The sequence below is a fragment of the Heterocephalus glaber genome, unplaced genomic scaffold (assembly GCF_053883595.1).
Source record: "Heterocephalus glaber isolate CG9 unplaced genomic scaffold, H.glaber_assembly_v1.0 deba00000347, whole genome shotgun sequence".
In the NCBI taxonomy this organism is placed as follows: domain Eukaryota; kingdom Metazoa; phylum Chordata; class Mammalia; order Rodentia; family Bathyergidae; genus Heterocephalus; species Heterocephalus glaber.
In genome coordinates, this window is record NW_028258143.1 from 51695049 (window position 1) to 51722167 (window position 27119).

The 27119-nt window shown below is 40.3% G+C and overlaps 1 protein-coding gene across 5 annotated transcripts in view; it reads left to right on the forward strand.

The window, feature by feature from the left end:
• Nucleotides 1-27119, forward strand: part of Metap1d (methionyl aminopeptidase type 1D, mitochondrial) — a 95216-nt gene that overhangs the window by 32735 nt on the left and 35362 nt on the right. For 2 of the 5 annotated variants that reach the window (XM_004857674.3, XM_004857673.3), the window contains 2 exons: nt 10171-10364; nt 11635-11733. The exons of 1 other annotated variant lie outside the window; for it this stretch is intronic. In XM_004857674.3, the coding sequence (XP_004857731.1) occupies nt 11709-11733 (25 nt within the window). In that variant the 5' untranslated portion in view covers nt 10171-10364; nt 11635-11708. Of the gene's footprint in view, nt 1-6422; nt 6726-10170; nt 10365-11634; nt 11734-27119 lie in introns of those variants that run through there. 2 more of the 5 variants (XM_021238573.2, XM_013076984.3) reach the window with 2 other exon arrangements.

Consider the following 27119-nt stretch of genomic DNA (forward strand, 5'->3'; position numbering starts at 1 on the left):
TTACTTTACTTTCTTTTGCCCATGCCCTTCATATTGAGTAATTTCCCTGGCCAAAGATCTGTCATTTTACCACAAATGAAGCTTCGGTGATGAAGCAACAGTCCTTGCCCAGGAGCTTACATCTAGCAAAAGGGGCAGATGGGCGCAGGTAAGGGCAGTGCACAAGGTAGGGGCTGTGCTGGGAGTGAGCAGAGTAGCACAGTGATAAGGCACCCACTCTAGTCTTAAAGGATCAAAGAAGACTTCCCAGAGAGGTAATATTTAAGAAAAGACCTGAAGGTTGAATAGTAGTCTGGCTAAATCCCATGATCACCCAGCTAACACTGACCCACCTTTCAGATATGTGAATGAGGCCATCTTTGCTCACCTCCAGCCAAGCCTCCAGCTTCTGGTTCTACCCAAGCCAGAAGAACCACCCAGTCAAACCACAAAGTAATGAAAAGCAAAACAAACATTTGTTGTTTCAAGATACTGATTTTTGGAGGTGTCTTGTGATGCTGCCAACATGAGAAGGATTATAAGCAAGGGTGTGACGTGTTCAAATTGGCATAGTCTAAAGATTCACTGGTGTCAGAGGAGAGTGCTTTGGAGGAGGCTGACTCTGGAAACTGAGAGACCCGTGGGGAGGCATTTGTGGTCATTTAGGTGATAGGTGATAGCAGCCTGAAGCAGGATGGTGGGAGTAGAGAGGAGAGAATCGGTTTAGGAGATATTTGTGAGACTGGTTATGGGTTGGATTAGGGGATGGTAGTGATGGAAAGGGATGAATGAGTGGAGAATGTCTCCTGATCCCCAGGTTCTTGCTTGGGTAGTTGAATGGATTATGGTTCCATTCCTGGAGGGAGGACAGTGATCAGTTTAATTTGGGTCTTGTTGTTTGTGAAGCACTTGGAGGCAGTTCTGTGAAGATTTCCAGTAAGCAGAGGAGATAAACAGGTCTGGTGTGTTGTAGAGAGGGATCTGGGCTGGAGATACAGATCTGGAAGTAATGAATCCATGATGGCAGTAGAAGCTCCATAGAGGAAGGTGGATAATGTGAGAAGGGGAGGAGTGAGGAAAGAACTCTAAGAAAAGCTGGTAATTGAAGGGCAATCAGGGAAGGAAAGTCCACAAGAGGATGAAGAAGAGCTACAGAAGTAGGAAGGCTGTAGAGCTAATTACTTTTTCATTACTATTTTAGATAAATTCTTATCAGATGTTAAGTTTCCAAGTGCAATATGGTTGTCTTCTCTGCTCGGCCCCATCTGTGCATTTCGAGATGCCTTATAGACACTCTCATGTAGCTTGCCGTTACTCCATGTTCAGTAAGTCCAAAGCCAGACTCTCTGTGCTGGGCTGGAGCCCACTCATCCTCTGTTCCCTCTTTGCGTTAATGTCACCACCGTCCCCAGTCATCTTTAACTTCTTTCCCCTTGTCTGTATACACAGTCTGCCAAAAAATGTGTACATCAGGAAAAGAAAAACTTGTATAAACATTTTAATACTAAATTTAATGAGACATCATAAGGTTAATACAAGTTTACCCTTGAGCCAGAGATTTAGCTCAGTGGCACTGCACCTGCCTCATAAGCACAAGGACCTGAGTTTGATCCCCGGTACCAAAAAAAAAACAAAACAGAAATACAAGTTACCTTTGGCCTCTGCATTTACAAGAAGTGCTCAAAGTGGTGGCCATTAGCTTCCAGACATTTATTAGTATGGTGAATGGCTAAAGTGTGTATACATTTTTTTGGTGGACTCTGTATATTCCATCAATTGTCAAGTCATATAAATTCTCTCTCTGCAGTCTCTTGTGTATATCCCCTTTGTTTACACTTTCTAAATCACATTTTTCTCATGCATCCTTTTGCAGTAGCCTTCTAATCTTATATCTTGATTTTCCACTCTAAGCCATTCTTAAGGAGTCATATCTGATATTGGCCTTACTCTACTCAAAAACTTCAGTACTTTGCTGAATTAATTTAAACTGTTTATCCTAACCACTTAAAATCCTTGAGACTCTGGTCAAAACTTAGTATTCCATGCCATGCCTGCCTGGCAAGCACAAGGTCCTGAGTTTGATCCCCGGAACCACGAAAAAAAAAAGAAAACCAAAAAAACTTACTATTCCAAATAAGCATACTCAGTACTTTAGCAAAAAACTAGGCCAATCACTTATGGGCTTTCAAAACTCTACTATACCTTTGTGCATACTTTATCTTCAGGCTCCATGCTGCTCCTTCATTTTTGTCCAATCCTGTTTATGTAGCAAGGACTATTTCAAGCACCATTGTCTTGGTGCCCTTCTTGGTAAGGCCTTCTTGGTCTCGCCTGATAGTTGTGATCCTACACGGCTGCCTACTTTCCTCAGTCCCTTACTTCCTTTCACCAGTAGTAAAACCCCACCAGCTGGGGCGCAGGTGCAGTAATTTGGTTGGTTGTTTGCTCTGAGACAAGGTCTTGCTTTGTAGTTCAGGCTAATTTATATAGCTCAGACTGGCCTCAAATTTCTGGCAGTCCTCCTGCCTCAGCCTCCCAAGTGCTGAGATTATAGATGTGCCCCACTACCCCCAACTCAGCTTCGGGAATTTGAAGTCACCCTAGCTATTTCAAGCATAAATGCCTTTCATATAGCAATTGGGTGTTCCCAAGAATTGGGCGATTAGACAAACAGCCTGTAGGCTGAGTCTACAGGAATAACTTTTAGAACAGCTCCTCTGAAGTGACTCACAAGGGGAGCAAGTAGAATTGGCCTATCAGCTAAGTTGCCACCACCAACTCGTCAGTACTTGTGCACCTATTATGGTACAGCTGAATGTTGCTACAGAAAGATCCAACATTTCCACAAGTGTGCTCACCAGCAGAGGAAAGAATAGCAGAAGCAACAGGAACAAGCTCTTTTGTATACGTCCTCCTTTAAATCTGTGAATGCATCTAATTGGTAGAGCCAAATTCAGGTGTAGATCTCTATGTAGGAGTGTCTGAGAAATGTAGGGGTGTGTGTGTGTGCCTGTGTGTGTGTGTTTGTGCTGGGGATTGAATCTAGGGCCTTTACACTGAGCTGTATTCCCAGCTCTTTTTAAATTTTATCTTTTTTTTTGAGGTAGGGTCTTGCTAAATAGTAAAATTGTGCAGGCTGGGCTCGAACTTGTGATCCTCCTGCCTCAGATTTCCAGAGTGCTGGGATTACAGGTATATACCACCATGCCTAGCTCAGACATGTAGTTTTTAGCTATGTAGTCCCTGCAGTACAAAGAGCTTACGAAGAGGTTGGAATGAATTCTGAGTCCATCATTTCTTCCACTGTCATTTATTATGAGCCAGGGGCTATTACATTTGTAATGATTTTCACACTTATCTGTCATGTTACTGGATTATCAAGTTGTATAAGCAGGAGATGTTTAAGAATAATTCATACATTCTCATACTGTAAACATGCAAAGTTCTGCAGCATGTAAGAACTAAGTAACTGTTTGCTAAATGAGTGAAATTTAGTCATCTTTCCAAGAGTAGCACTATTACTGGGATTTAAGGGAAAACCTCTTAATATTAACCCAAGACAAGACAATGCACTATTTAGAAGGGAGTCTGGAAGACTGTAGAGGAAAATTCAGTTTGTTTATGTAAAAAACAAAAATTGAATTAAGATCCTAGCCACAAATAAGTCCTTCTTTGCCAGCATTGATGAGAAGAGAGCCTGTAGAGGGTCTTAGCACCTTGAATAAGAGGACCTGTCCTCCGGGGGAGGTGGAGTTGCTGTTGTACATGATGTTCAGAGTGATGTTGATGGTAGTGGATGGAACTGAGTGCCATAAACTAAGGTCTGCTTATTAAGAATGGAGGTAATGCAAGGGATGTTGCTCAGTGGTAGGGCACTTGGCTAGTGTGTGTGAGGCCCTGAGTTTAATCCCCAGCAAGGCAAAACAAAACAAAAATGGAAACAGACAAGTTACTATTGATTAAAATAAAACAGAGAAGGGGGACAGGGATTTAGCTCAGTGGTTCCGCTGCCTTGCAAGCGCAAGGTCCAGAGTTTGAGCCCCAGTACCAAAAAAAAAAGATAAATCAGAGAAGTAAAAAAGAAAAAGTTGTTAGGAAGTATGTATATATTGGGGACAAGAGGGAGTTTCACGTTGCACATCGCCATTGACAAATTAATGAGAATATAAGGACCCTAAAAATGAATTATCGTCAGGATTTGAGTAAAAACTTGTTGTATGAAGCTATATTTTGAATTAGAAATTTTTTCTTTATGTGAAATAAGAGGCTTACTTAAGAGATACTCTGAATAGTACAGAGGTAGGAACACAGAGGAACAGCAACCTCAGTTCTGGCTTTATTTTACCATGTGACCCTAGGCAAGTCTCATAGTTGGCTAATGATTCCCCAAAGTGATTCTAAACTAGTACGCAGTAGAATCCCTGCAGGGGTTATTGGCCGAGAGTTCCATTAGAAAAATTTGTCCTAATGAGTTCCTAGGTGCTGACCATGCTGTTCTGGAAAGTCACACCACTGCAGTGTCAGCATGTCCAAAATGGAGCTCATCATCTTTGCCTGAAAATCTGTTCCTTCTCCTCTTTTTTCTGCGTATGTTAATAACTCCAGCATTCACACAGCTCCTAGACCAGGAATGTGAGGGGAGAAGAGAGTAGGAACTTCAAGACTTCTCACTAATCCCAACATGCAGTCATTGTAGATTTAGCCTTCTGGGTGACTTTTGAATCAGCCCGCATCACTTATCTCCTTTCATACTACAATAGCCTTTCCACTGACCTCCCTGCCTCCATCTGCCTTAACCACAACCAGTCTATTCTGCAGGTATTTCTAAAATTTAAATATATTCATAACTACTGTGGCCATAGTTCTGTTTTTTCCGTTTTGTTTGTTTGGTCGGTTGGTTGTTTTGAGATGGGGTCTTGCTATGTTGCCCAGGCTAGTGTCAAACTCCTGGGCTCAGTTGGTCCTCCTGTTTCAGTTTCCTAATTAGCTAAGACTTCAGGCATGGGCCACTATGCCCAGTGGTTTCCCCTTGTTTTAAGATAAAATTTAAACTCCCTATTTAGAACACAAAACTCTTCTGTTAGTTGGTTCCCATCACTGTAACAAATACCTGAGACAAATCGGCCTAAAAGAAGAGAAAGTAAACTGGTTGAGGTGATGTATGCCTGTAATCCCAACACTCCAGGAGACTGAGGCAGGAGGATTGCAAATTCAATCCCAGGCCAGGGAATTTAGAGACTTAGTCAGACCTTGTCTCAAAAAAAAAATTGAAAAGGAGGGAAAGTTAATTTTGGCTCAGAATTTCTGAAGTTTCAGTCCATGATTGGTTGGTTCTGTTGCTGTAAGGCTGTGGTAAGGAAGAACATCATGATGGCAAGCGAGTAGTGGAGCCTCAGGGTGGCCAGAAGCAGAGAGATAGGATAGGCAGAGTCCCAGTGTCCCCTTCAGCAGCACTATCCCAATGACCTAACTTTCTTCCACTTGGCCTCATCTCTTAAATATTCCACCACCTCCCAGTAGCATCACAGGCTGGTGACCAAGCCTTTAACACAGGCATTTGAGAGATACTTCCAACCATAGTATCTTCATATTTTGATCCTCAGTCTACATCTGTAATCCTGTGAGGCCCTCCTCCCTCAAGCCACAATACCACCAGATTTTCAAAAGACTACTCTGTGTGAAATGATGCACTGTTCCTCATCTTCATCTAGCAGTTTCTGCTTCTTCACTAAAATTCATCCCAAGTACTGATTAATTTACTATATATGTATCACCCTGTGGTTCCAATAACATCATGATCATAGCTGTAGTGCCATACTGTAATCATGAGTTAATTATCTTATCACATTTTCCCTTCTTGACTATAAATTACTTGAACAAAGGGATCTAAATCAATGGTGGGATGGGTGGGGATCTTTCAACAAAGTCCTTGGGGGATTCTGAAGGCTTGAGCCTCACCTTTAAATAGTTCCTAAGGTCTACTTCAACTCTGAAATATAAGACTCCTCAAATATAAGGCTCCTCAAAATTTAACTGGTGTTGTGGAGAGGAAAAAAAGGTTTGGAATAATTGATTAATAAAAAACAAAAAGCATAGATAGTCTTTCATGCCTACAGTAAGACAACTCATTAGGCTGAAATATAAGGGAAATAAATACAAATAAGATAAATACCCTTATTTCATTTAGGAGCATTTGCTTAATATGTCCAGTTTTTTATTTATTAATTCTAAAACTATTGATCAGTTACTATATGCCAGACACTGTGCTAGTCATTTGGAGAACACCAACAAGACAAAAAGCCCTACCCTTAAGGAACTTGCATTGTTAGACAATCAACAAATATAAGAAGTAAATCACTGAATATCTTAGAAGGTGGTAAGTACTCTGGAGAAAATAGAACAGCAGAAAGGGCTTTCTTTTGTCAGTATTACTAGAGTTAATGTATTTAATTTGAGCTATTAAATAAGTCATACTTTAAAAGGCAGTGTGGTGGATTAACTAATGGTCAACTTGTAACACCCAGCTAAATGAATCAGCATAATCTCGGTGTGGACGATCCACCTGAGGATTGTTGCCAATAGCCATAAAAAGAGAACTGGAGGGGAAGATCACGGGGCTGTTGATTTTCTAGAAGCTTGTTGCGGCTGGGTTTTTTGGTGCTAATTTGGCTGTTCCCCTGAAGGAGGAGCTGGGGCCTCGCTGTCACTAGGAATGGCTGCTGTTCTTATCAGTGGAGTTCTTCACTGTGAGTGTCACTTCTTGGCTCTAGTATCGATACCTCAGCCTGGTGGCAGAAATCCTTCATCCCAGGTTTTCTGGCTTCCACCACTGGCCTTTGGGCCTAAGGGTGCAGATCCTCAATACGGACAAACATGAGACACTGCTGTGGGCTCCAGACCACTGGCTGGATTCTTTGGGCCTCTAGTGTGAGGTTAATCTCTTGCACTCCTCTGTATTTGACTTTTTGTGTAAATATCATAAAATAATCCTACAAGTTATATGTCCTGTATTAAATGTATTCCCTTGCCTAAACCCTGACTACAATGGGCAACATTTAACATATACCCAGTCAGAAGAGAACTCAGGATTTGGAAAATTCAGATCTGGTTTCCTTTCATAAAACTGACAGTAGGGCCAGGGATTTAGCTCAGTGGTTCCACCGCCTGCTGCACAAGCACAAGGACCTGAGTTTGATCCCCAGTACCAAAAAACCCCCCCAAAAACCTGACAATAAATGGCTTTCCAGTTACGTCAATAGGAAAGTAATAATTTAGTGGTTCAGGGAATTGCTTCCAATGAGTCAAAAGTACATTATGATAATACAAATTTTTACTACTATAAAAATAGAGAAAAAAACCCCACAAATCAGGAATAAGTGTTTTGTTCTTATCTGCAAGACTTACAAAACCTTTACTACAGAACTTCCTAACCCAACTCTCTCTTTTAATTGTTTGGATTTTCACATTTAAGCAAACAAAAATGGGTCCTTTTAGAATTTTTAGGGAAGCTTAGTACCATAGCACAAGGCTTTCACTTTACCTCTCTGGGGTGCTTGGAAGGAGAAACAGTTTGCTTCTGTGGGAGAAATCACTTCTCCATCTTTACTCTCAAATAACTTAATCAAAAGATTTAACATTTCATTGTAAACAGCCTTACAAGTCAAAATTAATGTCACCTGCAGAGTAAGCTAAAAGAGTGATGAGTATTGTTTTGCACAGCAGTTACTGTTTTTCAAAGTCCTCCCATAATGAAAGACTTTTTTCTTGCACCTCTTAAAATCTAGAACTGTGTGGTAATTCTGATGACTGTCAGTTCCTGTGGGATGTTTACACAAAGGTACTTTAAAACGAAGAGTCATTTTTAGAGCAATTAGAGAAGAGGCTAGACAGAGAAGAGGCAGCTCTGGGGCCTGGCAGGTCGGGGTTAGGGTTTATTGACAGGACAGGGTCAGGCGTCTGCTCCTCCACCGGTGCCCCCACGTACCTGCCCTCCGGATACACCCAAGACCTCCTTGCTTCAGCCACAGGCCGAGCCCGTGTAGAACGTGGAGAGAAGAGAAAGGAGGAAGAAGAGGGCAAGTTCTGCTCATACTTTGTAGTTCCATATGGAAATGCAAGTTTGAAAATATTTGTGTATGTTTCTGGCCCAGATGTTATGTCACATTAGGAAGAAGAAGCTTTAAAATACACAAAGCATTGTCTGTTCTTTCCTCTTTGTAGTTTGCAGTTATTGCATCCCGAAGAAAGAAAGACTACTTTTTGCCTGGCTAAAGTAGTCTTTTAATTTCATTTTTTAGTTTTGAGTTACAGGTTTCTGGCAAGCTCCCTGACCACTACTGTTACCTGGTGGCGCCTATATTTCATCAAATTTAGACATGCAGACTACCTGGATCTGGGCCCAGATGAACTGTTGTGACTGATAAACATGATCCCGCCCTGCCCCCACACACACTCAGGCTTTTCCCTTTAAGGGAATCTAAGACTGGAGTTCCGGGATCCCCAAGGGAGCTGAAGAAAAATGTGTTCCGGCATTCACATTTGCTCTGTGGTTTTCTCTAGCTGCATCTCCGCCTTCCCAGAGGCTGGTGAACATCCCAGCAGTGCCCCACTTCTCCAGGGTTGGTAATTAATGGAGGGAACATATTTTTGTTTTTAATAAAAACAAGCAGAGCCATCTATCAGTACCCACAGTCAAGGCAGAATTTGTTTGACATCTTGTGATTGCTGCTTACAAAAAGAATGACAGCAGTTATTAAACAAATAAAAAAGATGCCATTTATTGGTAGTTTTCAGATATCCTAAGAATATCCATGGTAACCTTACTGCTGTTGCTTGCATGTGTGGGAAATAATAGAATTATTAATTTTTGAAATCTGAGTTGTATTAAGATTTGGAGTCAAAAAAAATTCAAACATTAGGCAAATGTAAGCTTTATAGCTATGTAATATACTAGGAGCTTTTTATCTCATAGAATATGTTTCAAACACTTGCTTTTAAGATTGCAGGGGGAGTATTAGCAGTCAATGTAATTAAAACTAATTGCATTTCCTATGTGAATTATTTTTAGTCTCTTTTTAAAAGGCATTTGTGATTATTTTCCTCCATACCATTTATTCTTAAAGGTGTCCCTTGACAAAAGGTTATGGAAAAATGGTCTATTTGCTTGGAAACAGAAGTCAGTGAATTTTATTTCACTTAAGATGTTTTAAAATGAGAATTTGGTACATAATCAAGTAGAAAAAGCATTAAACTAACTTCAGAGACTGAAGTTTCTGTTCTCATGTCATATTAATGTGATCTAAGAAAATACTTAATCTCTCTGGCCTAAGTTATCTCACTAGGGAAATGTTAACAGTGATTTCATTCCCTGACCTCACCTGATGATGTGGAAGGATCAGTTCACCACTTCCATAGGTACTGAGTAAAGTGGGGTTTTGCTGGAAAAGGAAAACGAGACCCTCCTGGAATGCTGGTAGTAGTCTGTGTCTTCCTTTCTTCTTTTTCCTCCTCTCCTCCTCCTCCTCCTCCTCCTCCTCCTCCTCCTCCTTCTCCTTCTTCCTCCTCCTCTTCCTCACCTGTCCTCCTCCTTTTTCCTCCTCCTCCTCCCCCTCCCCACTTCTTCTTTTGCAGTGCTGAGGATTGAACCCAGGGCCTTGAGTATGCTAGGCAAGCACTCTGTCATTGAGCTGCACCGCCCAGCCCACAGTCTGTACCTTGATAGATGTTTGATTACACAGGCTTATGCATTTGTCAGAACTCTGAATGGTACACATAATAATTGTGCCTATAAGTTATGTAAATTTTACCTCATTCAAAGAACAAGAAACCTGTAAGTATATGTTGAAGTTTAGTTAATGATATTCATGTTAATGTATGGGGGAAGGACCTGATGAATAGACAGTAGAAGGTTTAGAAATATGCAAAAGCATCAGTACAATGTTAATTGTGAGTCTGGGTTGTACGTGTGAGTGTTCACAGTAAAATTCTTTCGACTTTTGTCTGTGTTTGAAATTTTTCGTAATAAAATGTTAAGGAAAACGAACGTGCTTATTTTTGCCTAAAGACCTGTGTATCTCACTTTAATCCCCCTTAATTAAAAATCAGACCACTTGGATTAATACCTAAAAGGGGAGGGATATAAATATAGCCAGTTAGATGAACAGAAAGCTACTCAACTCATACTTTCTCTAGTTACCTGCTGAAAGACCTTTGCCAAGCATGGAAGCTAAGGAAGGATGTCTTTAAAAATTAGAAGAGCTCTGAGAAAAACCAAACCATGAAGCCCAACCAGTAACCTCTCTGAGCAGTTAAAATTCGCCGCCAGAACTCTCACTGTGAAAAAGGACATGGCCTCCTGACAAGTAGTCTTCTCCAGTGGCAATCAGGTGATCCCTTGTTGTATACCTTAGACTGTGCCATTATCAAATGAAAATGGGCTTTCAGTTTTCAGCCAAATCAAAGGGATTTGGCCATGAACGCCTTCACTTTTATCATAATGCCAGGCTATCTCTTACATCCTGATAGAGTTCTTTTAAAGTTATCTTACAATGGATGTATAAGTATGTATGTGTGTTTGTTGAAGGGTCAAAAGGGTAAATTGGTTCTGGTGGAACTTGAGCTGAACTTAAAAGCAAATGATAATATATTTTAAGTGAGGCTGTGTTGCTCAGTTGGTCCTTGAACAGTAAACCAGAAAGTCAAGATGTGAGAGGCTCAGAGATCTCAGTTCCTTCATGATCTCTGTGTTAGTTATTTTTCTCTAGTTACTGAGACAAATACCTGATACCCAAAGTTAAAGGAGGAAGGGTTTATTTAGCTCACAGTTTGTAGCGGTTTCAGTCCATAATCGCCTGGCTCCAAGGCAGGGTGGCAGAGGGCCAACAGTTCATGATGGCTGAAGCAGCGAAAGTATTAAGAGGAAAAGTTTAAGAGCGTCTTTCTGCCCTTTTATCTTACTCAGACTACTTAGGGCAAGTAGCACTCATGCCCTTAATCCTAGTGCCCTTAGGCCTATCCTCGCCATGAATCAATCACACACTCTAGATTCAGCCACCTCTGGAAAAGCATGAGGCTTTGGGGAGATATCTAAACACAAGCCCTAACAGTCTCAAAGTGAACTCTCAGTGGTTAATTTATCCCCATCCTTTGATTTTCTCACTTGACAAGTAAGAAATTAAACGTGACACAAAATGCCCATGCAGTGGTTCTTAAACTTTACTATATGTAGGAATCATTGTGTTAGAAATTTAGTGTGTGGCCAGGTGTGGTGGCACATGTCTGTAATCCCAGCATTCTGGGAGGCTGAGGCAAGAGGATCATAAGCTCAGTCCATCCTCGGCAACTTAGTGATTTATCAAAGTCTTGTCTCAAAATACAAATAGGCTGGAAGTAGCTCAGTGCAAAGGCCTTAGGTTTAATACCCAGTACAACAACAACCAAAAAAGAGAAACTTTAGTGAGTGTAAAATAATTTAGCTTGTTGAAACAGTGATTCCTGGGTTCCAAACTGGGTTTTCTAGTGCAGAGTCCAGAGATCTGTATTTTAATAAATACCCAGTATGATTCTGATACATTTACTGGACCACATGAGACAGGTGTAAATGTTGGATTGTATTTGTTGTTTGTTTTTTAAAAAGTGTCTTGTGATATTTCCCAGGCTGATTTTGAACTCCTGGTCTCAAGGGATCCACCCACCTCAGTGTCCTATTAGCTGGGACTACAAGTGCATGTATGCTACCATCCCCGGCTACTGTAGGTATGTGTTGATGAGTAATATTGTAACTGAGAGGATCTCTTTTCTTTAGCTTTTTGTTGTGGAAAATTTTAAACATACATCAGAATAGTGTACCTCCATAGACCTATCACTCACCGTTGGTAATCTTTATTCTCTTCCCCATACTCATCCACTTCCCGTACCCCTCCTCCCTAGGTGATCTGTGGAGGCAAATGTTACATGTATCATTACATCTGTATGTATTTTAGTATGTATCTTAAAATACTAAAAATACATACTTTTAAAATTATACCATTAAACCTTACAAAACTTGATAATATTCCTTAGTATAAAATATGTCAAGCTGGGTGTGGTGGCACACTCCTATAATGCTAGAACTTGGGAGGCCAAGGCAGGTGCTTTGTGGTGTCAGTTCAAGATCAGCCTGGGCAGTCCCTGTCTCGAAAAAAAGAAAATCAGCATCTAGATGTCTTAATTGTCCTTTGTTGGAATTAGGAAACCACACATTGCATTTAACTTTTGTATCTCTTCAATCTTTTAGTCTATAAGTTCTTCTTCCCTCTCTTTTATTTTTCTTGTGATTTATTTGTGGAAGAAACCAGGTCATTTGTTCTATAGATATTCTCCATAGGTTTTGCTGACTCGATCCCCACTATGTCCTTTTTACCTTTTTACCTCTCCTGTTTCTTATACATTGATAGTTCCATCACTGCTATCCTGAAGTTTGATCAGGTTCAAGATTAGATTTTTGGCAGGAATACATGGTAGGCAATGTCATATACATCTCCCAGAAGGCACATATTTGGTTGTCTTTTTGTTATGTTATTAGCCATTGGTGATCATTGCTGACATCTATCCTCTCCTTAGGGAGAATCCCCCTTTTTTTTTTTTGGTACTGGGGATCAAACTCGGGACCTTGCACTTTCAAAGCAGGCATGGTGCCACTGAGCTAAATCCCTGGCCCAGAGAATCCCATACTTTAACTGGTAGCTCATGAATCTCTCCTACTCATTGTAGATTTTTCCTCTTCTAAGATGGGCTTTGAAAGCTTTCAGAGCAAACCCTTGGCTGCCTACTTACACATCCCATTTGTGACAGAAAGCAGAAAGGCTTCCTTGCTTTTCTAGCTTAGTTTTGTTTTTACAATATAGTAATCTTTAAAATTTGTTCTGGTGCACCCTCCAGTGTAATTCAGTTTGTGAGACATGTTAAGATGAATGCATGACCAGACAGCTGGACAGAAAGTTTGAGAGCCCATAGTGCAATCACAGTTGCAGGCAAGTTGACCAGGTGTGAGTACTGGTGAGCCAGAGCCACCGTTCTGCATCACAGTCTCTCCTGAGGAAGGGGATGAGGGTTTGTTGGGTTTATTTGTACCAGGGATCGAACTCTGGTCCTTGCACTTAGGCAGCAGGCGGCGAAACCACTGAGCTAAATCCCCGGCCCTAAGGGATGATTTTTTAGTATTGGTATTTAACTACTTTGTCCTGACAGAAAACAAGGTTCCTGGATCAGAGGCAGAGAATTATTACTTACAACAGTAGAAATATTGATGGGTTCCCACGCCCCAGTGTCCTCCTTCAGGCCAATTCAAAGGAATGTAGAAGAATGAGGTTGGATGTGCCAAGATCACCCAGGAAATGTGAAGTGATGGATACATTCCTTCATTCAGCAAATGTACTGATTGCCGATTGTATGCCAGACACTGGAATAGATGATAAATACTCAAGAACTCCCAACCTAACACATAAAACTATATACCTCTATGTCTAGAGAGAGTGTGTGTTACAGAATATGTGTGTGCGTATATTTTGATTTTTTAAAAATAAATTTTATTTGATTCTATCCCACCCCCCACCCCCAAGCCCTCTGGCCTCCCTATATACAGAAGCTTTGTTTCCATGTTTTTCTCCTATTTCCACTTTTAGGATTTTATGCATATATACACAGGTACTTGTTTGCTTTTTCTTTCTGACTTTCATTATAATTTCAGAGAAGCTTTTTCATCATGTTAAATTTACCTTCAATTGTGACTTGCATGGAAGCTTGTGTGACGTTTTCTCATCCCCAGCTTTTCAGCAGTTGAATTGACTATACTTTGTACCCACTCCCCTGTCTGTTCATATGGATAGTTGTTTTGATAGAAATGTAAGTCCAAGTTATTAAAGTTAGACTGAAAGAAGAAAATCTAGGTGCAAAGTGATAGGGATTTCTCCAGGCCGAAGAGACCTAAGGAAAAGCAGGGCAGAGCCCTACAACTGCAAGCCTGTTGGCTTGGCAAGTGACTCAGAGTGCTGGGTTGGCTGGAAAGTGCCGGAGTTGCAGCATTCGGTTATGGGAGCCAGTAAAACACGAGTAGACAGATACAATGATTACAGCATGGGAAAGGGCCTTTGAAGGAAATAAGAAAGTTCAAGTGCCTGGGAAGAGCACTTTGGAGTAGTCCCGAAGGCCTCACTGATGGAGTGAATTTGCACTGAGGCAGAGGGATGTCACGAACCAGGGCCATGAAGAGCTGGTTCTGAAAGGCCAAATGCAGAGATGAGAGAGGGACAGAAACAGGCTCCTGTAGTCATGGGCAGTGAGAAACAGGGAGAGTACAACAGGAGGAGGCTGCAGAGGTGGGGCGTGGGAGGGCAAGCCCTGCAGGTCTCCTCAGCCCTAGTGAAAATTTGGAGCTGTTTTCAAGAAGCAGTTGACAATCATTGAAGAGTCTTAGGTGGAAAGCTTACTAATTAACCTCACTTAGACTTTTTTTTCTACATGTGTAAATTCTGCAAGTGTGTGTGTGTGTGTGTGTGTGTGTGTGTGTGTGTGTGATGATTATGCTGTCCCACCTGGAATCTTCTGCTTGGTTTTTCATTTACCAGTAATATCATGGCCATCTCTGACAGAAAGAACGGTAGAGCAAAATACGTTTGTTTTGCTGTGAACCATGACAGGTTTAGATAGGTAACAATTTGAAGCAACAGTGGAAAAATCTCTTAGGGAAAAAGGAAGGAATTCAGTTTAATAATTTAACAACATTAAAAGTATATTTTGACCCGGGGATTTAGCTCAGTGGTGCTGCCACCTGCCTGGCAAGTGCAAGGACCCGAGTTCGATCTCAGGTACCAAAAAAAAAAAGTATATTTTGAGGCCTGTAATCCCTGCTACTCAGGATGCTAAAGGATGAGGATTCCAAGTTTCAGGCCAACCTGGGCAACTTAGCGAGAGCCTGTCTCAAAATAATAAAAAGGTCCCAGTACCAAAAAAAAAAAAATAGTAATAAAAGGAGGAGATAGAGCACCCTTGGGTTCAATCTCCGGTACCACCAAAGAAGAACCAACAGTATGTGGGCTTCAGGTGTGGGGCAGTGGTAAAGCACTCGCTTAGCAGGCGCAAGGTCCTGGGATCCCTGGCACTGAAACAAAAACCAACAAAAAAGGAATTCTAACTTGATACTTGATTTTCTCACAAACTTATGATTAGTATGCTACTTTAATCGTGTATTTATTGTTGAAGCAACTTTTAGTCTTAGATACAGCACAGTGTGAACAAAGTTAGAAATAGAAGAATAAAAATTCAACAGGCAATGTGTAGTCAAACTGTTAACAAACCAGGAAAGATTCAATTAAACTCCCAGAGAATGTATCACCTTTCAAAGTACAGTTTACTATTGCTAGTAATTATAAATGTACTTATTTATTTACTTTTATAGCAAAATATTGGAAGTGGCCTATATGTCCAGCAGCAGATGAATGGATAAATACAATGTGGTATTTATACATAATGGAGTACTACTCTGCCATAAAGAAGGACAGATGATTCACTTGGAGGAAAATGGATGCACCTTGACACCATGATGTTAAGTGAAATAAGTCAGACACACAAACTTGAATATCACAGGTTTCTCTTACATGAGAAACCCAAATTATAAATAAAGAGAAAAATAAAAGATAACAAGTAGGGAGACAGATCTATTTCAAATGGGAAGAGGATTAAGGAATGAAAGAAGGGGGAAGGAAGGAGGAGGGGATGAGAAAGAATTGAGATGTGTTATGTACATGTACCAACTCCACACAAGGAGTGTAATCTTTGTACAATACAGATATACTAATAAAAACAAAAAAAAATATCTAAAAGGGTTTTTTTTCCCCCAGTACCAAGAATTGAACTCAGTACCTTTCCCTTGCTGGGCAGATGCAGCTCCACTGAGCTACATCCCCAGCTCTTAAGTGGGTTTTAAGTACTGGGGATTGAACCCAGGGCCTTTGCACTGAGCTACATCCTCTCAGCCCTTTTTATTTTTTGAGATGTGTTTTTGCTGAATTGCCCAGGCTGGGCTAGAACTTGTAATCCTCTTGCTTCATCCTCCCAAAGTGCTGGGATTACAGGTGTGTGCCACCATGCCTGGCAAATTTTTGAGACAATATACTTAAAACTTCCTGAACTGGGCTGGGGATTTAGCTCAGTGGCACCACCCCTGCCTCGCAAATGAAAGGTCCTGAGTTAGATCCCCAGTACCAAAAACAAAAAACCTTCCTGAACTATAAAAACTGCAGCATCTTTTAGTTCTTGCCCATTTATAAAACATAAGTAAGTGAGACTAGGAGAAACTATATTTAATATAGTGAAGCAGAGCTAGGGGCTGTGTTGTCTGGTTCAGGGTTCCCCACAGTATGAGTAGCTATGGCCAAACAAACATGTTCCAAAACAATGTGTGAATGAAAAATGATAGCCCACAAAATAATTACTTCAGTGTTGTGAACCCTGATGTAGCTCATTCTTCAGACCTTGTTTCTTTTTCTTGTTTTTTAAATGTATTGCAGAAGTGGAAATGAGCTACACAAAATAGGCAGTAATGCTACTGTGTGGTAGGAGGGCTATCCCTCCTAGAAACACTGCCTGCACCCTAAGCCCATGAACCCTGGCCTCAGCCTTCAGCATTTGAAAGTTACCTTTCCACATTCAGATCCTGGATGTGCTTCTGGTTTTGTAATAAAGTCATGAGCAGTGTTAGTGCAGCCAGCAATTACCTTTCTGCCTTTTATCTTAAATTGAAGCTGCTAGAGCAGCATCAATTAGCAGGAAATAATTCTAAGAAAGTCTTTCATTTAATTTTCTTTTATACTTAAAAATGAAAATATATTTAGCTTCTCCAAATATTTACTTGTACGTGATCCATTTGTTAATGGATGTCATACTTCTATTAAAAACACACCCACATGTATATATGTGTGTGTGTGTGAGTGTATCTGACATTAAAAACATGTTCCTATTGCCTAGTTTTAAGAAATTGCTTTGAAGATTAAAGACTGAATGATAATTTAGGAATATTTTAAGTGTTCATTATTTTTATAAATTCATAATTCAGAAAGATTTTATTGGAAGGAAAAACTAAATATAATTTTCCCCAAGCTTCATATTTATACAACAGATTAACAACTGGTATAATCTAATGATTGAAAAGGTCCATTGGCCCCAAACCATCTCAACTAAAATTTCCAACTAGTAGAATTATTTCTTTGGGTAAAAGGAATATCCCCATTAGAAGAAGTAATTACGCCCGTGTTTTACAAAGATTGCATTAGATGGAGCAAGTTTTGTTGGAGTTTTGTTTTGAGACAGGGTCTCATTATATAACTCAGGGTTAGGGTTTTGGCCTTGAACTCTCAATCCTCCTGCCTCAGCCTCTTGAGGTTACAAACATGCAACACCATGCCTGTCAGGGTATGTTTTAATAGTCTTGAAGGCCCAGGGATTTAGCTCAGTGGCACTGGCGCAAGGTCCTGAGTTTGATGCCCAGTACCAAAAAATAAATAAAAATAAATAATTTAGTCTTGGTGAAGACCCAGAGGAAGAGGGGAAGGTAGAAATTCTTGTTGGAAGACAAGAAAGCTACTCCCCACCTGGGGCTCCAAAAGGTTTTAGTTTTTGTTTTTGTTTTGATACCGGGTATCTAACTCAGGACCTTGCACTTTCGAGGCAGGCGGGAGCATCACTGAGCTAAATCCCTGGCCCCTCAAAAGAAGGTTTTAGGCTAGAGTTGGCGAACCTTTTACAGACTGAGTGCCCAAACTGCAACCACCCAAAACCCACTTGTTCATTGCAAAGTGCCAACACTGCAATTAAACCTGGAAACTGAGATTTTAGTTTAGAAAAAACAATTCATACATTAACATCTTTTGTCTTAAAAGAAAAATAAATAAATGTGTGCCATAGGTTCAACACCACTGGTTTAGGCTGTGGGAAAGGCAGGCAAAGCCTTTACTTGATAATTATGAAATGCTCGCTTAGAGGAGAGCCTTATTTAAAGATGTAGTACTATAGTCATCTGAATTGTAAAAGGGATATTATATAAGATGGAGGATGCCATTTTTTGAGCCTAATATCAAAATGTTTGCAAAATAATTTGGCACCTTCACTTTTTCCAGTATGGGAGTGCAGTCCACAAAATAGTCTAGGTGAAGTCTTGGATGGGTTCTTGGCAAGAATACAAGGTGGCTTTATATAGCTCATCTCTGACGCTTTCATTGAGTGTCTGAAAGCAAAGGGAGGGTTTGCGGACCTTGATTAAAATAGGGAAGTAACCCAGTGACTTAACAGGCACGTTGTGGAATTTGAATGGTAAAAAAAAAGCCCTTGGTCATTGATTTTTCAGCCATGGGAATAACCAGTTGCTTGTTGTGTGTTTTGTCAAAGTGCCTAGGCCAAGTGGTCAGCCTGATGGTTACCTGCTGCCTCTGTTACAGCTTCCATGTCCTTTGTTGTTGCCCGGCTGGTCAGCTGTGTGAACAGTGCCTAGGGCACCAGCATGCCCTGGGGGGGCTAAGTGCTGCCAGATGTAGGGAGCAAGGGTTGATTCACAGGCCCCGAATTTCAATAGCTCATTTTACCTGTTTTCTTTTGGTTTTAGGTTTCATTCTTCAAGAAAAATCCATTTGGAGTTGGATTTTCCCCTCCTTCAAATTGTAGTCTTATCTTGTTACCTCTAATCTCTCAGCCCCATCCCACGTTCAAAAATGAAAGTGTGAGACTAAAAAAGTGGAGGGGTCATGTCTTTTATTAAGTCTGAGTGATTAGTATTTCTATCTTATGATAAAAATTAGAGATACAACTAGTGGATTATAGTATGCGAGAAATGCAGACAAATAAATACCTGTGACAAATAAATTACAAGGCAAACAATACAAATTAACTTATTAAAACTGGACTACGAAATAGGTCAATCAAATGCAACAGACCTTATTTAGGTCCTATTTTAGTCAACTGTCTGTTCTTAAAAAGACAAAAGGAGAGTATCTGAAGACTGATCAAATATTTGATGATCCTAAGGAAGTACTATTGGTTTTTTTAAGGTATGGTAATATATTGTGAAATCATTTTTTAAAATCTTCCTCTTTTAGATATATTAAAATAAATATTCATAAATGAAATTATATGATGTCTGAGATTGGCTTCAAAGTAATGTAATGGAAGAGGGAATAGTTTAGCTGAAACAAGATGGGCTGCCGTAAAACACTGAACTGGCTTTTAGGTACATAGGGGCTTATTACATTTATGTCTACTTTTGTGGGTGTTTGACATTTTCTGTAATAAAAAGATTTTGTTGTTGTTGTTTTAATAGGCTTTTTAGGGTTTTTAATAGGCTTTAATAGGCTGAGGTTTGAAACCCAGATTTGCCACTTGTAACTTTGGGGTTTGGACAAATTTCTTAACCTCCTTGCGCTTCAGCTTTGTTATTTTGGGATTTCTTTTGTCTGTAAAACAGGTACAAGGATATTGTCCAGTTTACCTTATACAAGTTGTTGGACAAAATTAGATAATATATATGAAGTTTCTTTGTAAATTACTACAAATAATATCAGTCATGCTATTTGTAAGTTCTCAAAAAGATAGTTTTCTTGCTAAGAAAATTTAGTAGCTTTTTCTTTGTGAACAAGCATTATTCCAGCTATCAATTAAAATATCAGTTTTAAAAGCTCTAGAATAAGATCATAGTTATTATCCATAAAGGGTATTAACTAGTTTATAGTAAGAGAGTAATTCCAAGAATTCATTTTTTAAAAATTTTACAAATAAAATGTCTTGTGGCCTAGTCAACTGAAGACAGTATAGCCAATTTATACTATTAATGTTTTCACTGTATATTGAGTTGTGAATTATTACTGATTTATTTTCCCTAATTTAAAAAATATTTGTATTTAAAGTAATAATGAATATTTTAAATTTCTTGCATCATGATATACAGACCTGATTGCTGGAATACTTTGTTTTGTTTTCTAGTTCTAGCTTTCTTTCTTTTTACTTTCCTTCCTTCTTCCTCCTTTCTATTTTACTGTGAAATATGTAAGAAAGAAAATGTGTAAAACAAACGTGTACTTTCAAAAAATTTTTAGAAAAAAAATTTTTTAGAGAAATTAAGTGATTTATTTCAGTTTATCCAGCAGTTGACTGACAGGGCCAAAATTCAAATCTAGGTTCTGTTTGAAAAAACTGCACTCAAGGTTACTACTTTGCTAGCCAAATTTTTTAACATTCAGCTGAAGACCGGAACACAACTGAAAAGGAGGACATGTAAACCAAAGGTATCGACTTAATGCACAAAGCTCATCAAAACCATTGTACATAGCCTGGAGGTGCAGCTCAGTGGCAGAGCATTTGTCCTGCATGCCAGAGACCCCGGGTTGCATCCCCAGCACTGGAAAAACAAAACAAAACAAAACAAAAACACCTGACCGTATAGCAAACCAGAACATTTCTTTTATTGCATTTCAAGCAGTATCTACCGTGTCCTCTTGAAGGAGGCAATGCCCCATCTAAAGATTCAAATATTTTCAGCTCCATGTCTCATTCTCCTGAACAAAATAAGACAAACCAGAAGCAACCCTCCCCATGGCCTGTTTCCATTTGGGGCCTTTGGTGAATCATCGCCTTCGGGAGGAGTCTGCTGAGCACCTAGGAAGGCTGCATTCTCCTGCCTGCAGCGGGCACCACTAAGCCTTAAGCATGAGTTTCTCTGGGAGGCTGAGGCAGGAGAGTCATAAGTTCATGTCCAGCCTAGGCAACTTAGTGACTTAGCAAAACGTTGTCTCAAAAAAGAGAAAAAGGACTGGGAATATAGTTCAGTGTGAAAGCCCTGAGTTCAATCCTCAGTAAGGACCAAAAAAAAAAAATGTTTTCCTTATGCTTTAAACAAGCAAACAAACTATACAGGAGTGTAGTTATATTTTTTCATTCTTATTTCCTTGATGAGAATTTGCTGTATTCCTTAAGCAAAAGTCTCTCCCCAGGCATTTAGACAAATATACAGTTTAATAAGTATAAAACACATACTAATTACCTGTGTATGAGGTATAAAAAATATGCCGTTTTGGGCCGGGGATTTAGCTCAGTGGTTCCACCACCTGCCTTGCAAGTGCAAGATCCCGAGTTCAATCCCCGGTACCAAAAAAAAAATGCTGTTTAAATTTTTTAAAGTTATCACAGTAGGGACCGGAGATTTAGCTCAGTGGTGCCGCCACCTGCCTCGCAAGTGAAAGGTCCTGAGTTCGATCCCCAGTACTAAAAAAAAAAAAAAATCACAGAAGACACATTGCTATTAATCCCCGTCAAAATACTCCCCTCTTGCTGGGCATGGTGGCGGACACCTGTAATCCCAGCACTCGAGAGACCGAAGCAGGAGGATTGCTGAGAATTTGAGCCAGCTTGGGCTATATAGTGAGTTCAAGGCCAGCCTGAACCACACACCAAGACTCTATCTCCAAAAAAACCACAAACAACTCCCCTCTCACTTCAAGCATACTTACCCTATCAATCTTGCCACTTTCTGAAGCAGTTCTAAAAGTCTTCTTTCGTGAATGTCTTTAGTTGTGCTGTTATGGCTGCCTCAATGTCCTGAATTGATTCAAAATGTTTACCTTTCATATTCACTTTTACTTTGAGGAAGAGCCACAAGTCACACAGTGCCAGATCCAGTGAGTAAGGTGGGTGAGGACACACTGTAATGTTTTCACAAGCCTGCCTTTCTGTTGGATGACATATAGCAACCACATCCACTGTATTTTTTGAACCTACTTTGTTTAAAAAAAAAAATTCATGAAAGAAGACTTCCAGAACTTCTTCAAAAAAGTGGCAAGAACAATGAGATGAGTATGTGTGAAGTGAGGGAGAGTATTTTGAGGGGGATTAATGGCAATGTGTCTTTTACTGTAATAAATTTTTTTATTTAAATGTATTTTAATCACATCTTGTACTTGTTTTGAAAAGGCAGAACATTGCCAGCACCTCAGTCCACCTCTGCATGTCCCTTCCCAGTCCAAACCCCTACCATCGCCCAGGTGACCACTTTACCAATTTTCTTCTTTGCTTTCTTTTATTGTTTTACCCCCTATATACAGATTCCTAAACACTGATTTTATATGTTGAAAATCTATTCATGCTATTGCCTGTAATTGTAGTTCATTCATTCTGGTTGCCATATAGTCTTCCATTTTATAACCTGTCCATCCTATACTGTTGATGGACATTTGGTTGTTTCTACTTTTTTCGATTACAAGCATTCTTTTGTGTGTCTTTTGGTACTTCTTTATGTATTTCTATTATGTATATGCCTCAGATTGAACTTGCAACTTTATATTGACAGACAGTTCCTCAAAGTGGTTATACCAGTAAACACCCTCCAGCAGAATTTGAATTTTTGTTGCTCCACATCCTTACCTGTACTTGGTATTGTCAGACTTTTTAAATGCTTTCTCTTACAATGTTATTAGTAAAACAGCATAGATAAAATAGTTCACTGTTGTCTGTAACTCATATGTACTTGTAACTTAAAACTCCAGGTTTTATTTGGAGACTCTGTGTGTGTAGGGAAGTATTTCAGAGGTGCTGTAAACTCCTTCTGGACATTTATAGCTACTTGCTAAGTTACATTTTCCTGTGTAGCAAACAGTACTCCAACAATCAGGAAAAATAAAGGTATAGGTTTAAAAAAGCAGAGAGCATTTTTGTACTTTTTCATTCCTTGTGATAGTCAATGAGTAACGAGTGACAGCTCAGCTTACTGACTGCTGTGTGCCTGCTGTTGTGCTGGTGAGAACTTAACCTGTAAAGGCTTACTTTATCCTTATAAAGAAACTGAAGCATGAAGCAGTTAAGTAGCTTGCAGAAGGTGGTCCAGCTAGTAGATCAGAGAGCCAGAACAGAAGCTCCCAGTCCAGTTCTACTGGCTCCATCTGAGTTACAAACACCTGGGTCTTGGTGAGCTCTGGTCAGAGTGACATCAGTCCTCCAGAGCCACCGTGTTTCCTGCCAGGGGCTGCGCTGGGGCTTGAGGTGTTCTTTGTGGTATGAAGGTGCTAGGTGAGCAGAGCTATGTGAACTTCAGGAAGTGGGAAGCAGTGTGAGGACCCTGGCTCTGTAGGCTGCACGGGTATCATGAGGAGTGCAACCTGGCCTGTCTCTCTTCTCTTTGTGCTCAGGGACATCAGCCTCCATCCTCCTTCCACTTGAATGTGGAAGGAAGGGGCTGAGAACAAGTGGTAGGAATCTCCAAAATGGACTTTCCCCCTTTTCCTACTTGTCCAACAGTCTGGAACATTTTCCTTGAGACTGTTGTGAGGGCTGTGGAGTGGCTCAGTGGTAGAGTGCTTTCTTACCATGTCCCAGGTTCAATTTCAACTACTAGGGGAAGAAAAGAAAGAAAGAAAAGGAAAAAAGAAAAGAAACTATTTTGTAAATGGCACCAGTATTCTCTGTAAAAACCCCTAACATTGCTAAAATATGGGTTTACAGCTGAAGTGTTCCTTAGTTTGTTGTTTTCTTTGCAAATGTGTAGAATTTCAGTTATCTTATGGATAAATGGGCTAACCTAAGGGCTTAGCCACATTGTTCATGTAGGAAAATGCATTCCAAATCATTAAGACCACATATTTATCTTAGTGTAGAACTGACTTTATCCACAATATAGATCACTGCCTGCCTGAATACCCCACTCCAAACAAACTGAACAGCACCATCACTTCTTTGATGGTGAACTGAAAAACATCTCTAATAAGATAGTTATTTTCTACAGATACAGTATGGACTGGGACTAAATTTTAATTAGCCAAAATAGTTTTTAAAATTATAGCAATACACAAATTCATCTGTTTTTCATTTGTCACATATGGATTTTTATTTATCGATGTTCCTAAGACGTGGAAGCATACTAATGTAGCTGCCTAAACCACATGTAGATCTTCAGACTTGTGTGGCAAAAGGAATGATAATTATGATCTGCTTCGGGCTATAGGCTAGGATAATTCAAAAGGAAACATGTCTTACTAATACGAAGAGCTCATAAATTCTCAATGTCGGTTTGTCACTTGCATAGTCAGGCTGGTTGGCTAGAGGCAAAGAGACTAGGGTTACATAATATTTATGAGGTCTGAAGTCAGCCGTCACCAAACCAAATGTGGCCAGACTTTGAGACTGCTCATGAGAGGGAGGGTTGTGGTGTCAGAGCTGTGGGCTTGAGAACAGGGTCGATTTGGTCGCGGCGAGACATTGGTGATAAGTGTAAATTCTGTCTGTTTTCACCCACTGCTACCTCCTTTGCAGGATTTGTAGCCTTCCTGTTTTATACTTACCTGAGAGGCCCCATACCATTCAGTAAAAATCTGCTTGTCATCTAATGTTTTGTAACACAGACACTGAGGTGGAACTTCCCTCACCCTGCTGTATTTCTCCAGCCCTTTTAGTGCTGAAATTTGTGGCAACTTCTTGTCTTACTGTATCACTCATCACAATGGCCAACCCTAAAACACTCAGATCGCAGCCAGTGCCTTAGAGCACACCGTCCTCAGAAACACTCAAGTAGCCAGACTCGGGCTCCCTTTGGGCCTCTAGTGTACTTTAGGAGTTTGACTTGAACAATACAGTGAATGAACAACTGCAAAACTGGGCCCCAGGACTATTCCCAAGAAGCATGTGTGGCCATGAACTGCAAATTGGAACTGTGTAAAAATCTATATGGTTTCTACCATCAATAAGCACTAGTCCCAAGCCATGTGTGGTAATGCTCGCCCATAATCCCAGCACATAGGAGGCTGATGCAGGAGAACTGCAGAGTTCAAGGCCATCTGGGGCTATATACATTGTGAGTTGAAGTCCAGCCTGAACTATAAAGTAAGACCCTGTCCCAAAAAACAAAAGCAGAAATTAAAACAAAACACATACATACACACACACACACACACACACACACACACACACACACACACATACACACACACACAAGGAAAAGAAGTACTAGTCCTGGGGCTGCTCTAACTTACAGCCCAGAACCTGATGGCCTTTTTTTTTTTGGTACTGGGGATTGAACTTGGGACCTTGTTGATGCCCATTTCATTTCATTTCATTTCATTTCATTCATTCATTCATTCATTCATTCATTCATTTATTTATTTATTTATTTGGTACCAGGGATCGAACTCGGGTCCTTGCGCTTGCGCAGCAGGTGGCAAAACCACTGAGCTAAATCCCTGGCCCCAGATGCCCATTTTAAATGCCTTGCTTTCCACATATAAGCAGAATGTCCCAGATTAAAAAACAAATAACTTCCATTTCCAAGAGTTCTTAGAATTGTTTAGGAAAAACGATTTTTTAAAGTGCTGAATTGCTGGGCGTGGTGGCATATGCCTGTAACCCCAGCACTCGGAAGACTGAGGCAGGAGGATTGCTGTGAGTTTGAGGTCAGCCTGGGCTCCATACTGAGTTGAAGGTCAGCCTGGACTACAGAGCGAGACCCTGCTTCAAAAAAATAGTGTTGAGTCAGATACTTACAAATGTTCATATTATTGAAAAGTTCAAGTATAGTTAAGACCAGAGAAAAGGGTATAATGAAATCAGTCCTCTGTGCTATAACCTGTGGAAATATTATTAATGGAAAAAAATTTCTTTCTATCTACTACTGTATATAGTACAGCGATTTTCCAAACTAGGAGGCTTCCCATGTAGTATTCTGAAACCCAAGGCGGAAAATGTATCAGGAGTGCATTGGCCCTAAGGGAGCAATGGTGAGAGGACCCTCCACATACACACTGTTCGAGATCCATTGCTGTTCCCAGGGGGAGATCAAACTAAATAGGAAAGGGTCCTAGGAGCTAGAGGTGTACAGAGTCCTGTCTAGCAGGCTGGTTAATCTGTTGTTACATTTATTCTTGTTTATAGTTCTTGATCCCTTTTGCTGTTACAAGACTGGTGGGCGGGGAGGGAAGGGTTGTAATCAGTTGCCCCTTCCTTCATGCCCTACTGTGCTGACACCCACAGGTAGTTATAAAGGGGCTGAATGAGTCTGGCAAGATGCAAGGCATCTAAAAGAACCACCTGTGTGGTCATCATTGGCTAAAAGTACGGATGCACATGCCCTCTCCATCTAAGGGAATGCTATGAAACCACCACAGAGATCATAGTGATCTCTATTTTTTTGTCAGAATCAGCCAGCCCAACCATCACATAATTTAGAACACAGACACAGCTGAACTATAAAAGTAGAGTAAGTGTAGAATAAGAATAAGAAGTCTAGCTAGGTGTGGTGGGCATGCCTGTAATCCCAGGACTCAGGAGTCCGAGTCAAGAGGATCACTGCAAGTTCAAGGCCAGCCTGGGCTACATAGCAAGACCCTGTGTCAAAAAACCAAAACAAAATGAAACAGAAAAAGAACTCCAAAGAAGTTCTAATTGCTTCTTGCTGAAGATTAGACTGTCACTTTTTTTTCCCTCAGTCAAATACCTTTAATCCACCACTACTGTGGCCATAATGATAACATCTCCCAAATTTTATTTTTTACTGGTAGTCTTCCAGAATAGAGCTCTTAACTGTTTTTGTGCTGAAGGTGCCTGTGGTAAGCTGGGAAGGCCCTTCCCAGGATCATGTTCTCACATGCATAAAATGAACACACAGAATTAAAAAAGAAACCCATGCTACCAAACTACAGTCAGACAGATATTTTAAAAACAAATATGTGGCACAGTGGTACAGTTATACATATGTTCTTTATTAATGCATTAAGTCGAAGTCTGGTGCCAGGTCCAAAAGAATAAGATAACTTTGAACTTTTGATGAGTGTATGGAAGGTAAATAATTGTCATGAAGATTTGAAAACATTTGTGATTTCTCCTCATGGCATGGCTACTAATATCCTGTGATCTGTTGAGCTTCTCATAATAGAAGACTGTGCTTAATTTTATTTCAGCTGCCACTTTTTTTTGAAGGAAATATTTTAAATATAAAACCCTTCCTGCCGGGCCGGGGATTTAGCTCAGTGGTTCCCGCGCCTGCCTCGAAAGCGCAAGGTCCCGAGTTCAATCTCCAGTACCAAAAAAACACCCTTCCTGGGGCCGGGAATTTAGCTCAGTGGTGCCATGCTTGCCTTGCAAGCGCA